Raw genomic sequence first — 16,692 nt, forward strand, 5'->3', positions numbered from 1 at the left:
TCTTGACTAAGAATGAAATACTAATGTTATACACGTCCGTCCCGTCATATTATGAATTTCCTTTTTTGATGTCCCAATCACTGAGCTAATGATAAAATATGACTAGTGACCCAAGATAAATAGAAAACCCAAAACATAGTACCTAGTCTTCGCCACTTGACAGTATTTCTGTTTTTGTAGCGGTTTTTATTTAGTATGTACCTAGTTACATGTTCCATAGTTGGTTACATTAATGGATAGGTAGGTACATAAAATGTAAAAACAAGTTAGAGGCTATACGCCGCAAATAGTAATTAAATAAATAAATAAAAAGTGAGTAGGAAATAATATAATTAAAATAGCAATATAATGTAATTATAAGTAGAACGGGACTTTCGAGAAGTTAAAGGCTAGGTACCCGCTGCAAAACCTGCAAATAATTGAGTGTGTAGCTACTTAATTTAACTACAAATTATGGCGCTAGATGGCAGGTCTGAGCTCTTGTCTATGGGCGATGTAGTCTTTGTGACGTCACTCTATTGATTGTGAAAAGGAAGGAGATCGTCTTTTGGTGGAGACGCCATCTTAAAATAAAGTGATATAAGTTTTTGGTAGAGTAGAATAGAATAAAAATCTAAAGTAATCTTTATTGTATTAATAGTATTCGAGTTTAGACAATTTATATTTCGTAATACCAAGTATAACGGACCAAGGTAGATATTTATTTTGTTCTTGTTGTTTCATACAACGACATAAATTAGTTTGTTATTTACCGTTCTTCTACTTCTATCTTGTCAATACCGTTATTTAGTGCAAGAATATTATATCTCGTAATGATAATGTAGTGTCTATAGTGCAACATGGAAAGTAAGAAAAATTGATTGTCATCGATCCAGCGTACGGATGTAACACGTCAATAAACTTGGAAGGGTTGGGCTGCAATAATGTCTGTGATGTGAAAGTGATTCGTGTTTTTAGTGTTTAGTGATTATTTGAGTAGGCATCGGTGCCTGATTAATTAGAAAGTACAATTCTTAATATATGAGTCTAGTGTAAAGGCTGTGAAGTCTATTACGTGAACGTAAACTGTTGTGAAGTGTTGGTTTCGCTGGTTGCAGCTGGTGGTCGGAGAGAGGGTGACCTCCTGATGGTGTGTACGTCGCAGCATGTCTGCACTCTCGACGCCGGGCGGCGGAGGCACTACGGCGCAGACGAAGCCGACGTCCGGCAAGCAAAAATATCAGAAGTTGGATATCAATAGCTTGTACTGCACCAACCGGGTTTGTAAAACATTTTATATTAGTTTTTATATTTTACATAGAATTGTGTAATGACTAGTTTCCAGGTTTAGAATAGGTAAAATATACACCACAGATTATAGCAAGGTAGGCAGAGCTTAGCTGCATTTTTGCATGTTGCTGAACAAATGCAAACTTTACATTGTACACATAAAGAAACCAGCATTGTGAATATACTGATATGGTTACAGTTGAATGGGCTGACCTTGGCATGTCTTGTGGATAGAACAAACTGGCAATACAATGGTCGTAAAATGTTGACCTTGCTTCCTTCTATAGGGAAGTAGGAATCAAAATACATAGTTAGCTGGAAGGCTTGTAGTAGCCTTCCATGGTCCATTATTACACTCAGTTTAATAAATACTTGAGATAATAAATTTTACACTCTTATTGGCCTTTGTTGGGGAAGGTCAATGAACTTTTGTTGGTTTGTACATTTTTATTTATATAATTACACATAGTGATATCAAATATTAATTAATCTGTTGATGAAACACATCTTTTTATATGTATATAATAACCTCTAATTGTATTGTAAATGACTTTCAGAACGAAAACTCCGAACCATCCCTAGTAAAATCTCAACTAAGCCGCAAACATGGAATGCAAAGTCTTGGAAAAGTACCTTCGGCAAGGCGTCCACCTGCCAATTTGCCATCTTTGAAAACAGAAACTGGTCAAGATCCTAACGCTAAGTAAACATTTTACTCTGTGTATTATTTACAAGCATTATTTTTATTTTATTTTATGAGTATATAATCACACAGCTTCATAGTTTATTTGAACAAATTTCTGGAATTAGGAGTCAATTTTCAAATTAGTATAGTACTACATTCCATCCCGGCTTTGCTTGTGTAAAGACCACAAACCTTTCTCAGGAATCACAAAGTCTATTGGTGAAAACTGCAGTGAAATCCATGCAGGATGAGGATAGTAACATTTGTATTTTTCAAAACTGACCTTTGTGTGTTTCATTATGAAAAAATATTTTTAAAATGTTTTATCATTTTCAGTTCTATTTCTGCTGTTACTACTAGTGTATCTACACCAGCAACATGCACCTCTCAGACTGTTGTAAGTAGTCTCTACATGGTGATTTCTTATACATTAGCATTATTTTATCTACATGCTCAGTCCATGGTACTGAATAACTTTTCTCTAAAAATTGCTAAAAAAATATCAGCTGATCCAAATATTTTCCACAAGTTAAATATTTAATTTTGTATAGAATGGCAGATTCTTTTTATTTCTCAATTTCATAGTTACCTCTATACTAAAAGTTGGTAAGAATCATGGACTGAGCATGTAGACAAAATATTGCAATGTATTAAAAGTCACCCTGTATATCTTGTAATGAATGTCAAATTCTATAGCAATTTGTAATATGTACACAAAGTTATACATTTAAAAACAAAAATAATACATCTGAATTACCATCTATGCTTTTGCTATACTAGGGAAACATTTTAACTAATATGTCAGTGTATTATGGGTATGGGCCATAATATGTATATTTGGATATTCACATTTGACTTTGTAGCTTTTGCCTGTAGATTCGCTTGCAGAATTTACCACAGAACACATCTGTAACTGTATGTATGCAAATTTCATGAATAGTTTATAATAAGGACTAGCTCTGCCCTGGGGCATTTATAATATTAGTAGAATGAAGAGGTGACAATCTTTAAGTACATTTATTAATATTACAGCCTACAACATCCATCAGCAGTGTGGCTGCATCTACATGTCCGAGCGGCTGGGTGTCCCTGCCTCCCCCCTCCTCGCCCCACTTCCGCACAGAATTCCCCTCGCTGGAGGCAGCTGCACAACCCTCACACCGGTCTTCAGACCATGCTACATCTCAACCACAACTCAGGCCACAAAGTAAGTTAAATTTCGTAGGCAAAATGCACAGAAATGATTTTGATTTAAATAAGCAGTATTACTGTGAATTAAAATAAAAATTAATAAAAGATAAATTGCAAATTGCAGTTCATGAATGATGAATTTTAAAGAAAACACTTATGTACTTACAGAACCCATACTTTATAATTTACCTACACTTAACATTACCTACCTATCAAGGTAGGTAGGTGGTGGGTGTAAGAGTTTAAAGGTTAATTTTCACAAAAATAACCTAATGGACAACAGGGGGTTTCCCCTGATTCCATTACATGAAAGTTTTTTATAATTACGTAATAACTGCTATCGATCAGTCCTGGGGGATTACATAAGACTATGTCTGGTCGAACCCACTCCTCTAGTTGATGCAGCCATTCTTAGTATGTATCAGGAATATAGGTTCTGAATGTCTTTGGCTGTTTATTGGAGCTAATATTATTCAATTCATAATGCCAGCTCATTTGGGCTTGGCAGAGCTAACTTTTGCGTGCCAAAAGGGGCTTTAGTAGTAAACCACGGAGTGTTAGGTATATTTCTTAAAATGCACCCTCTAAATGAGATGTTAGTGTAATATTAGGGGAAGACAGGTGAAATCTTACAATTCAATTTTGCAGCAGATATCTTCAACCAATTGAGCTGAAGTGTTGTACATATGTTTAATTTGGATGTGACAATGGATTATTATGTTAAGCATGACCTGATGGTGCACCCAGGAATGGCTTCAGATGTTGGAACTCCTAAGTTTTTTACTGCGTGAAAATGTTTTTGTGACAAATTGAATATAACAAGATCTCTTTGATAACAATAAAAGCTTGTGTCAAAAATGATATTTTTGTAAAAACCTTATTTTTAGATTCATGCTTTAAAATGTAAAAACGGACCCTTTTCTAGTCGAGATAGCAGTGGCGTTGTGTTAATGTTGTTTGTGTGTGGACAGCGGAAGGCAGCTGGACGTGCGGTGGCGGGACGAGCGTGCGCTCGGAGGTGGCGTCGCCCGCGCCCGCCACGCAGCAGACGCCCGCCTTCCGCGCCATCCTGCCCTCATTCGTGAGTACTCCTTGCTTGTCGTCGTCGTGAGAGATGTTGTTATGCACCCACTTCAACATTACAATTTTTTGGCAAATTTTAATATTAATTGAAACACCGTGAATAATATGAATAACTAGCTGCTCCCCGGGGTTTCGCTCCCGTAGGAATTTCGGGATAAAAAGTATCCTATGTGTTATTCCAGGTTATTATCTCCCGTGTACCTAATTTCATAACAATCGATCCAGTAAATAATGCGTGAAAAGGTAACAAACATACTTTCGCATTTATAATATTAGTTGGGATATACCGTGATAAGGACAATGTTTTCATCTATCTATTAATTATCATCTTGTCAATCTACCAATAGTATGCAAAAAACAATAATTTTAACATTGGTTTAAAATATTAAACCTACATTTTTCTTACTGTACCGGGTAAACAAAAAAAATTGTAATATTAGGTCCTTACATATGAAATTGGCGTTTGGTATAGGAGAAACAAAAAGTCGAATATTTTTTAATGTAATATATTTAATCAAAGTAAGAACCATTATTATCTCTGCACTTTTGCCATCTCATAGGTAGTTCATTGATCCCATTGCTAAAAATAGATAAGGTTTCAAAATTTAAGAAAGGAATTAATAGTAGGAAGAGTGGAATTCGCAATACTATTCACACAAGTCAGTGGCACACTTAGCAAAAAAAGAAATAAGAAGTGAGTTTATAATTGCATCATTTTCAACAAATTGTGTGTTATAATACAGCTGGTGAAAGGTAGCGGAGGCGGCGGGCTCGGGCTGGGCGCGCTGGGCTCGCTGCCGCGCGGCGCGACGCCGGTACCCGGAGCGCGCGCGCCGCGTGTTGCCGCATCCGCGTCCGCGTCAGCCGCGCCCCGCGCGCAGGACATCCTGAGTGCGCGCCCCATCCTGCGGCCCGACCAGATCTCCTCGCTCGACGACATCAGCCGCGACGCCGGCTGGGCGCAGCACGACGACATCGATTATGAGTGAGTTGCGCCGCATTTGTGCCACATTCTCATTTCCAATTTCAAATAAAAACAAAATTTATAAAGGAAGGAATGGCGAACCTCGTAACTGGAGAAAGCTTATCTTTGTTTGAGTTGCAAGGATTCCTCAATTGGATACCGTAATATATACGTATTGATTTCTCTACTTTCTTCCTAATGATAAGTCTGTATTTATGAAAAAGAATTTAGTAAGAAGTTACATTTAACAAAAGTAACCCTTTTGTAGAAGACGTATATTCAATTATTTTAAAAGATTTAATTTATTTTCGTTTCAGTCAAAAATTGGACTTTTCTGATGGAGAATCTTCAGCGCCAAGTAAAGCTAGTAAGAATAATAACAGGGCCAGTATTGAAAGTGAACGCGTTGACACAAAAATTCAGGAGCTCACCGACGAGGAGCAAATATGGGCTGAACGGCGGCAAAAACAAAACAATGAGATGGCACAGGTCATTGCGCGAGCGCGCCAGCGGAAGGAGGAGGAACAGCGACGACAAATGCGGGACACCGCGCCTCTGCAACCCAAAGACTCCCGCGACAGAATAGACCGGGACCGGAATGATAATCGCGATAGAGAACCTGACAACAGAGAAAAGGAGAGACTCGACAACAGGGAACGCACCGACAACAGAGAAAGAGATCGCTTTGATAATAGGGAAAAAGAACGGAACGATCATCGAGACGGCAGAGAAAAGGACAGGAATGTCGATAACAGAGATAGAATTGAAAGCAGAGACAGGTTCGATAATAGAGAACGAGACAGAGATGTCAGAGACAGAGAACGCGAGCGAGACAGAGGGCGAAATGATAATAGGGATCGCCAAGATAGTGATAAAGATAGAATGGACATGCGTGATAGAGACCGAAACGAGAGAGATCGCGGCGATCGGATGGATCGGGAAAGGTTCGACAGAGGCTCTGACAGGGCCGACCGCGACAGGATGGATCGCGACAGAGATCGAGACCGGAATGACAGAGACCGCGACTTCAGAGACAGAGACCGCGACTATGGCCGAGATCGAGATCAACCTAATTCCGCCTTCTCCAAAACGTTCCAAAACAACATGCCACCGCGGTTCTTAAAGCAGCAACAGAATCGCCAGCAAGACGACCAACATAAGGGTTGGGCATTTTCAGGGAAAACAGCACCCAGACGTCAAGAGCCGCCTCAATACAATGCGCCAAGACATAATGGACGCCGCTCATATTCAAGGTACGTACTAATATTAGAGTTTATAATAATGACACCTATTATCGCCAATTTAAGGTAGACTCCAATTGCAAATGCAAAAATTAAATATATTACCCATTGATAAATTAGTATTTATTCACAGAAAGGACATCGCAGAATTTGGATGTGTACTGTATATGTACAGTACACGTCCAACTTCCGCGATGTACCGTATACAAATATCAGTACACGTCCAACTTCCGCGATGTACCGTATACAAATATCATTATATCTGTGTACTGTATACAAATATCATTATATTTTTTATATTATTTTATTTTGTTTCAGAGATTTTTCTGACCGTGAGGATGATTTTAGAAGAGATAAAGATGGACCTGGGCCGCAATGGCGGTCTGAAATGCAGGACTACGATAGAACAGGCAGGGAATTAGACAGATCTAATTCAAAAGATTCCTACAAGGAATATAGTGACTATAAAGATAGAAGAAGTGAATCTGACAGGAAGTCGATAGATAATTCCAGTGGTATTGAACACAGCAGTAGAACAGCCGCTGACAAATTGACTGAAGTATTCGAAAGAAAAAGCATAGGAATCACTGATTCTTTTACGGCATCTGATTCAGCAACTCCAGTGCAAACAGCAGAACGGCGAACACCGCCTTCGGCTGCTGTCCAACGGGAATCATCTGAAAGAGATTTTGGAAAAACTTCGTGGGCTGAAATCACTCAAGATGAGACATCTACTTATTCAAAAACACCTACAGAAAAACTTGCACCGGCTAAAGAAACCGAGCAGCTATCAAAAGATATAGTGGAAGATAAATCTAATTTCAATCAGCAGTCCTTGTCTACATCTACTCAGCAAACTATTTCAAATCATCCTCCTAGTGGGAAAAACTTTGTTCAGAATCAACAAGTACCTCAAATACATCCATATCCTAATATTCAATCACAACCTTCTGTTCCTATTCATCAATCTCAAACTATTTCCGATACTAATCAAACTATTTCTAAACCTCTTTCTAAACCTTCAAATCTCGATTCTAACAATCCTCAAGCACAGTTACAAACGTCATCAGACCTAACAGCGCAAAATTTGAGTAAACCAGTGTTTTCGTCCCAGAAGTCGGAGAAGGACTTATCAGAATCTGAGTCTATAGCTTCCAAATCTAGTACCGATCCATCAGGACTAGTACCCGTCAAGATGAATGAGGCGCATTCAGCAGAGTCTCTTCAGACCGGCGGAGACGCCCAAAAAAGGTCCGTCGATGACAAACGCGGGGAGAGATTTAATAACGAACAGCTTAATAAAATTTCTCTAAAAGAACCAGTGGAACGAAAGTCCAGCGGATCCGGATCTGAAAAGAAAGGCAGAGGGTATGGTGGCGGTGGGGGCGGGGCAGGCGGCGCGGGTGGGGCCGGAGGGTTCGCCGTGTACAGCCGGGGCTGGGGCCGGGACGCGCGCGGGCGCCGCTCGCAGCGCAGCTCGCGCTCCAACAACCGCGCCAGCGAGTCCGACGGCTCCACCGACGGCGCGCCCAACGCCGAGCGCAAGGAGCGCCGCAGGGCGCCGCGCAGTCCGCGAGGGCCCAAGGGCTCGGCTGTCGACCACGTGCCGCAACCTGCTGATAATGTGGAGAACAGAGAGCCTTTCGCCCCGCGCGGCCAGCCTTCCCGCAGAGGCAGAGGAGGATTCCAGGGCGCGTCGCGTCCGCCGGCGCCCGCTAAAAGGGTCACAGGCTACGGCCCACCCAACACGAAGAGTCCTTTTAGTCAAGCGAATCGAGCCGTTAAGGATGACGACGTCAAAGATGCGCAAGGAGAAGATAAAAATAAATCTCATTCCAAACCACGGACGGGTTCCTCCACTGGGCGAGGTCGGGAACGACGACCGAAAGGTGCCGGCGGCCCGTTCAGCGGCGAAGACGAGAACTGGGAGACCACATCTGAACATTCCGAAGGAGGTACGAATGCTCGACGCGGGCGAGCTGGAGCGCAACAGAAGGGACCGCGAGGCCAGAATAATCGGCAAAATAGTGGTCGCCATCCGCAAGGAACGAAAAAAGACATGCCTGCAGATAATAAGACTACTGAAGTAATAGAGGCTATGATTGATCTTAAGATATCAGGCAAAAAAGACGATGAAGTTGTGGACGATGGGTTCCAGGAGGTTCGAAATAAGAAAAACTCCAAAGACACCCGAGGCTCCGCCACAAAAGATGAAACCGTGAAACAACCCAGATCTCATTCAAACCAAGGAGGTGGCAGAAACGGATCATCTACTAGAAATTCGAATGATAAATCTAATTCGCGAGGATCGGCACAAGTGGTAAATAAACCGACTTCCCAATATGAACGACCGCGTCAGGCTAATTTGGCGCCGCGTTTCGTTAAACAGAGGCAAAAGCAACAAATGGGGTTAGTGACCGGCTTCGGACCTGATACTGGCGCTGCGCCGCCGCCACCACCGGTCAATGCCTGGGATAAACCTATATCGCAAACCTTACGCGGTAATGTTGAAGAGCCTGTTGAAAATGTGGAGAATAAATCTAACCAGTCCAGTCAGCGTAGTACGCCCGGTGAAACGCAAAATGTAGTTGAAATAAAACCCGTCCAGCCGACGTGCATTGTGCCCACGGATAAAACTGGAGTATTAGATGGAGCTACTCCCCCTGTAGAGACTATCATATTCGAAAATACGAATTATAAGACTGCACCGCCCGCTGAAGCATTAAAACAAAAATATCAGCCTAGTGCTAACACTGCCAAGCCTCAGGGTGAAGAGATTCCAACGGAATTAGATACGCGTCAAGTAGCATTCAATGGTGAGGTTAGATCAAGGCCAAGATCTATACAAGAACTAATGGCCGATACCAATAGACCGGGATCAGACGCCGAAGGAACACTGGGTCTACCTATTACATTTGACACATCTCAAAAAGCTGAAGATTCTTCAGATATGAAGCTCGATTTTACATTCGATACAGAGTCTCTTGGGCAGCTCACTGAGGATAAAACTGCCAAATCCCTTGGTTTACCACGAGGTGTACATATGAGTACGTCAAGCACTATTTCTCCGCTGGCTGCAGATCTCAATTTAAAAATCGCTAGTGTGAAAAAAGTGTGGGAAATGCCTGCAGTGGTTGAGGGCAGTGAAGAGTTACAATTCCCTGGTTTTGAGGAAACCAACACAGAGACGGGCGCACCTCCGAACGTATGTAAAGTGAAGCCAACGCAACAGTTACAATCGCCGCCGCCACAACACTACAATCACGTAGGCTACCAGGTAAATAATCTTTGGAATACCAAAGTTTAATAAAACTATATTACTTTTTTTTACCTATTTATATTTTTCTTTTAAATATCAGAAGAGTTTTCAAAATGCTGAAAATTATGAAATGATATTTCTGCAGGGCGGCTATGGTGGCTTGTCAGTGCCGTCGCCTCCAGCGGTACTGTTTAACTCGTCGCAACAGCTGCTGGGCTCCTCACAGCAACTGCCGCAGCAGGGCGGCTTGTACGGGGCATTCTTAGACCAAAGTCGAGGACAGTTTGGGACTTTCCCTGGAACGCCATACGGCGCTGGCTCGGCTGGCCCTTACAACTACCACCAACAGCCACCGCCAGATGGTATGGCCACAATGTTCCAGAGCCTTCCTAATCAGTATCGGATGGTGAGTGACCTCAACTGTAGATGTAGTAAAATTATCAGATTATTGTATCAGTATGTTAACTATTTCCATTAAGAGATAGTGACACATAGGAAGTTTAAATGAAACTTCAGAGAAACTGGACGAGACAAGTATAGGGAAACGAGACGAGACATACGCGACAAGAAAGTAAAAAAAAAGTAACTCAAAACGGGAAATTCGAAAATTTAAACCAAAGACGGGAGACGATGCGAATCAAACTTTAGGTTATTCTTTAATTTCAGTACTGTTTTGTGTTTTGTTACGTGCAATAAAGTTATTTCAAACAATAAAATTTTACCAGCCCTGCAGAACATGCAAGACTGGTAAAATAAAATTACTAAGAGAATCAAAGTAATACTTTGATTCTTTGTTTTGAAGGGAAATTCACGCGGGCGAAGCCGCGCGCAAAACTAGTTAAATATTACATATTTCTGTAAATTAAAATTACAGGCGGCAGCTGGTGGTGGGGCAGCTTTTGGACAATCAGGACAACTTGGCAATAATCCCAGTACAGTCCTAATCTCCAGTACTTCTAATTCTCTCATGTCTGCAACTGTGAAGCCTTCCAGTCAGCAAATTGGTGCTATAGGTATGTTGATTTAAAATATGCCTAAATGTCACCGAACCTAGCTGACGGCTGATAATCAGTGCTGGGTATTTAGCCGTTTTTAACCTATTGTGATGCACACACACTTTGTCTCAACTTTTCAATTTAAGTGCATGTGTGCTCATAATAGACGTTGGTGATATTACAGTTCTAGGTATCTTATGCTTTGCTAATTAATTCGTCTTATAAATATTTTGTTCAATAATTTGTTCGCGGCCATTCTCATCTCCAATTTAATGTTTTGCGTTTATTATCTATTCCATTACTGAAAATCGCGATATTGTTACGTAGGTAGTAAAGGCGGCGGCGTGGGCGGTGTAGGGGGCGTTGGCAGCGTGAGCACGTACCAGCAGCAGTACTTGGGCTACTCGGGGCCGGTGGGCGAGGCGCCGTACTCGTTGCCGGGGCTGCTGCCGCGACCGGCGCCTCCCGCGTCCTCGTACTACTCCCCGTACCAGCCGCCCACCGCTCCCGCGCCCACCTACCCGCTGCAGTTCACGCAGCCCGCGCAATCTGGCGCCTTCGGTTCACAGTTTATTTCATCCCAGTTACAAGTCGCCGCCGCAGTTCAACAGATGCAGGTTGGTTCTTTACATGTCGCACATTTTTTAAATCGGTCTGTAATCATCGATTGACAAAAATGATGAAAGAACGCATGAAAGGAATTGTTTTATATGAATTGGCATGACGACGTTGTTATAACTGTACTCCTTTGTACAATAAAGGGTACAATAAAGAGTATCTATCTATCTAATATATAGATATATTTTATTAACACACACATAGTACACTATGTGTAAGGTTTTGCATAAGGGTCATGTCCATCAATAATATCAACAATGAAGTAGGTAGGTGGTGGTATATTATAAATGATAAAGCTAATTTTGTTGTTCAGCAACAATACCGCGCGCCGATGCAGCAGCAGTACGCGGCGCCCCCGCAGCCGCGGCCGCCGCCGCAGCAGATGAAGTCGCCGCTGCACGAACACGCCAACGGGTTCGCGCCGCTGTGCGAGTCCGCGTCGCCGACGCCCAAAGGCAGCAAGCCGCAGAAGCCGCCGCACTCGCCGCCGCAGCACAAATACCACGCGCCGCCGCCGCTCGTGCCGCCGGCCATCACGCCACTGCAGCACCATCCACCACATCAGCAACAGGTAGTTATAATTATATTTTACAAATATTGTTTATTTGTTATGTGGTCAAACAAAATATGTTGCTCCTGACACCCATTGTAAGTTTGTGATACATAATATTATTTGGTTTAAATGAAAAATATAAAGTTTATTATCTTTAGTTTGGTTCATTAGTAGGAGAGCCAAGAGCGGATTTCGGTAGTTACTGGAGCACGTCAGATTAAGATCATGGAGAGTTTATTTCACCTTTATAAATCACTGGCTTTAGCCCGCGCTTCGCCCGCGAAAATTTCCCACGGTAACAGTAATTTTTCCGAAATCAAAAGTACCCTATAACCTTGTCCATACTTAAAAGTATATGTACCTATGCAACATTTTAGAAGATTAGTTTAGTAGATAGAGCGTGAAGAGGAAACAAACTTACTTTCGCATTTATAATATTAGTTACCAACAGCCTCACTGTTAAGATATGAAGCTATGACCAAAGTTGGCCTTAATCGAATACATTTGTAATCTGATTGATAATCAGATTTAAAATAATCCTGATTGCATGTCACAGCCGTGAACGCAACCAAAAGCACACAATAATGAGAGTTTTCATGTTAATCAATTTGCCAATCTTAACTTTGCAAGTACCTCCATACCTCAAGTTTTCCTCTTGGATCAACGTGGTACATTTTCTAGTTACATTTACAAAATTTTAAGTAGAGTAAGGATCCGGCTACTATTTCTATCTAGGCATGTGGAAATACAGACGATTATCAAGTTTTATCATTGTTCTTACCAGCTGAGATTTACAAATATTCATGCGTATATATTACTATTTGGGAATGTACCTACACGTACATATATTAACACTAATACAATTTGGAGTTGTCCGTATTTCTTCGCGCCATAAGTCAAAGCCAAAAGTTATCAGACTAGCCGACATAATACACGCAGTATTTCCGACCGTAGCAAATGATGGGCGGGAACAACGGGCGGTGCGGCGGCACGGGCGGCGGGCCGCGGGGCCTCGCCCCCCGCTACCCCGCGCCCATCCAGCGCCCGCCCGTGCCCGTGTACCGCGCGCCCGCTGCCCACGCCCGCCATCACGCGCCCCGCCCCAACCACAACCTCTACTACCACCACCACCAGCGCAGTGAGTACTTTTTATAGTTTATTTTTAGTTTTAGGCCTTGTTTCACCACTTTCATATTATGGGATCAGGACAGATATCTTTACAAGTTTTGCACAGGGCTAACTGACATCGGAGTAAAATCTACAGAATGAAAGATTGGTGTTAATAGTGATAAAATTTAATCATATCCTATAAAATCTGGTGATAGGTTTTAGGTGAATATTATATTTCAACATTTTTATAGACGGAGCCGGCAGCGGCGAGCGGGCAGTCGACGCTGGAGAGAGCGCGGGCGCAGGAGACGAAGCCGGCGAGACGGTCGCGTCACCCGACGCGCCGCCGCCCGCCGAGGTCAAGGCCGAGTGAGCCGCGTCCCCCCACCCGCTGTCCACTGCCCACGAGGTCGCCTGCGCGGCCCGCGACGCCCGGCGCGTCGCATTCACGCCCAACTCTCAAACGCGTAATGCGACTCGGCGATGCCCATTTACACATAAGGTGTCGCTAACTTTACTAATATTGTTATTTGCTGACGGAACGGACGGTCCGATTGCCGGCGCTAGGAATGACAGTGTCGATTTCGACGATCAGACGTCGCATCGCGTGTTTGAGTTTGAGCCTTTAGGTTTTCGGTATTTGAATTAAGTCGTAAATTATGGAAGTGATTTTAAGATTATATAAGATGTGTACGAATCGATGCGCGCCGCGGCTTCGTCGATCGAAGCTCGCCCCTCGGGCCGGCTGCGGCCGACGTCGCGGCGGTAGCGGCGCTCTGTTTGTATGTAAATATATTGATCGGACGGATATCCGGCTATTTGACTGTTACATTTAAGTATATATAAACGCGAACGGTCGGTGGCCGAGCCGCGACCGATGCACCGAGGGCTCGCGTCCGATTGAGCGTTGCCTCGACCTCTCACTAGTGAATATGTAGCGACGGTTTTACAGAACGCATGTCGATGCAATATAAATGAATAATAAATGTAATTTGGAGCGAAATGGTTGAATGTCACTCGGCAACGCTGAGAAGCACTCATTTAAACTCCATGTATCATAACCAATTATTATATGCGAATAAAATTATTATGACCGAATACAGTTTTGAATTATTTTTACTACTATTTTTCAAACCTACACACTGGTTGCATTATTTAGTCTTAAAATCCCACTATAAAACGACCTTCACCGAGCTGGTTATTGGATAGAAAAGTTTATATCCAGTTAAATATTTAGTCAATAAATATATTGATACAGTGCATATATTTATATAGAATATTCTGGAGTGAAAATTTTCAGACATGCTATTTTGTCTGAAAATTTTCACTCCAGAATATAGTTAACAAAAACAAGGTATATCAAATTGTCAACATTTTGCAAATGGGTTGCCAAAAATTTGTCCTTTTTTCATGCGTGACGTTTGCATATTCCCTATAGACCTAGTAACCAGCTCTGTGAAGGTCGTTTTAGTGGAATCGTATACAAAACGGCAACCTTGCAACTAGATGGCGATAGCTAGTCGTAAAAGTTATATGCTTTTAGTCATTGACAATATGAACAAAGAAAAATGCATGGAATTAGTACGTACTCCGTACAACTGAATCCATGGAAAAATACTTTAGGCGTCTTGAATAAAATTGATGAATAAGGAGCCTTCAGATAAAGAAACAACCCACATATATAGCATGGAAATCATTTTGTACCATATATCCTGCAATGTGTACATAAACACAAATTAACCTTATGGTCAGTCATACCAGTATGATTAGAAGGATATATATACATTACATACATCCTCCACATAGATCCCCATTAGATGTCCCCGAAATCCTTTAGCCGCGATTGGTCCAAAGTTCCAAAAAATTACAATTTGCGGTTGGTCCAAAACATACGATGTTTCCAAAATTGTATAATTTACATACTAATCACATCTTTATCCCTTACGAGGTAGACAGACATACATTCAAGTGCAAATGTGTTTTATGGAATAACAAATAAAGATTGTGAGAGACTGGTGTCTGAACTAAGCAGAGCCTGTATCTCAGAAGACCAGCCTCTCCCCACAAGGAGTAGGAACAGCAAACACTTGTCTTCTTATATAAATGAAATATATGTGCTTAACTTCTATACAAACTACGCAAACGAACTTATACACCTATACTTACAAATATACAATATATATATATATATATATTGGACCATTCGCGCCTAAAGGCCCGTAATCATAGTGGGATTTATCCCTACTTCGCAACTAGTATTATAAATGCGAAAGTAAGTTTGTTACCTCTTCACGAATTATCTACTGGACCGATTGTAATGAAATTTGGTACACGGGTAGAAAATAACCTGGTATAACACATAGGGTACTTTTATCCCGAAATTCCCATGGGAACGAAGCCTCGGGGCGCAGTTAGTTTTTTATAATTGGCACTCTGTATTCCCGTTTAGAAATATTTAAGAAGACAAGTGTATGTCTATTAATGATTTCGTATTGTATATGTTTTCATAAAGTACAGCAAAGAACACTTCAATTACGTTTGCTGAATATAATGCAAGTGTACTGAAAAAAACACTCGTGTCCTGTAATTTTTTTTTAATTTCCCACTCGTCACCGGATTGTACAAAGTTGGGAGTGACAAGCGTGAGCGACCGGCTAGTTTGGCAGCTGATAGCCAATAATAGAATTGGTAAGGAACCGGTTGTAAAATGAGATCTGAATCCTTAAAATTTGAACTCTGACTTCGCGCCGTCACAGCTTTCAGGGCTTGAAGGAACATGGAAATAGTTACCTAGTTCACAGTTAATGTGAGGTAAACGTACGAAGCTGTCGGCAGGACTCGAACAAAGCAAATCCCGTCTGGCTGTTGACCTTCGTTCATTGCACTTTCAGCTTCAGTCCCTTGCTTGATGCATTATTTATATACACATAGGTACCTACCTGAATTTAATTTAGTACTAGGTTATCTATAGAACAATTATGTTTTAACCTACTGTGTTGATGCCTGTGAACCTTGTCCAATTATGTGTGTAGATATAGGTAATGTTTTTTTAAATATTATTGAAAGCTTTTCTAAGTAGGGGGTAGGTGACATGGTTGACCCATAGATGGCCAAGTCTCTTATCTCTCTCATCTTCGCGTGTTCCCGAAGTCATTCAATTAGTTGCGACTCACAAGTGTGTGACACCCCTGGTGTTGCAGGCAGAGGCTGAGTGACCATTTCCCATTATTGTTGGTTTTGCCTAACGTCATCCTACATTGAGAACGCCGTATTAGAATATCGGCTGCCTATAGGCAGCCAATATTCTAATACAGCGTTCATTAATAAGGATAAAAAGGGAGGTGGACGAACAACCTCAAGGCAAAAAAACGAAAGAGAATTTGGAACACTGAATTTGCAATGGCCGTAGGAAAAAAGGGCTTTATATTCCTCTCTAACGACTTTAGAGAGAGTACATGGACCGATAAAAACCAAGGTGGAATATTTAGCTTCGTGACTAACATTGTGTGTATATATATATATGAGCAATAACAACAACTAATTGAGTTGTGTTGTTCTATTCAAACCAAATTATTGACAAAGAATTATTTCCAAAGATGATAGAAATGGTAACATCGGAAAATAGGGGGGTAACCCAATGGATCCTTATACTGCCCGAACTGAAGGAGCCTAAGCCTAATAACTTGTTTGCATGAAAAGGCTCAGTTAGAAACTGAGGAGGATT

At 41.7% G+C, this 16,692-nt stretch overlaps 1 protein-coding gene across 2 annotated transcripts; it reads left to right on the forward strand.

Moving 5' to 3' along the window:
- The first annotated feature begins 513 nt into the window (after positions 1-513).
- Positions 514-14,066, forward strand: nocte (no circadian temperature entrainment). 2 transcript variants are annotated; one of them, XM_053744852.1, is made up of 15 exons: positions 514-692; positions 1,098-1,259; positions 1,827-1,972; positions 2,291-2,351; positions 2,987-3,161; positions 4,117-4,226; positions 4,972-5,213; positions 5,510-6,445; positions 6,752-9,710; positions 9,838-10,098; positions 10,567-10,705; positions 11,015-11,304; positions 11,619-11,876; positions 12,813-12,996; positions 13,220-14,066. In XM_053744852.1, exons 2-15 carry the CDS (start codon positions 1,146-1,148, stop codon positions 13,339-13,341), a joined length of 5,997 nt encoding a protein of 1,998 aa, XP_053600827.1. In that variant the 5' UTR covers positions 514-692; positions 1,098-1,145; the 3' UTR covers positions 13,342-14,066. The 2 variants fall into 2 exon arrangements, with proteins under 2 accessions (XP_053600827.1, XP_053600828.1); XM_053744853.2 differs by lacking the exon at positions 13,220-14,066 and having other exon boundaries at positions 12,798-12,952.
- The last annotated feature ends 2,626 nt before the right edge of the window (positions 14,067-16,692 follow it).

The sequence above is a fragment of the Plodia interpunctella genome, chromosome 5 (genome assembly GCF_027563975.2).
Source record: "Plodia interpunctella isolate USDA-ARS_2022_Savannah chromosome 5, ilPloInte3.2, whole genome shotgun sequence".
Classification (NCBI taxonomy): Eukaryota; Metazoa; Arthropoda; class Insecta; order Lepidoptera; family Pyralidae; genus Plodia; species Plodia interpunctella.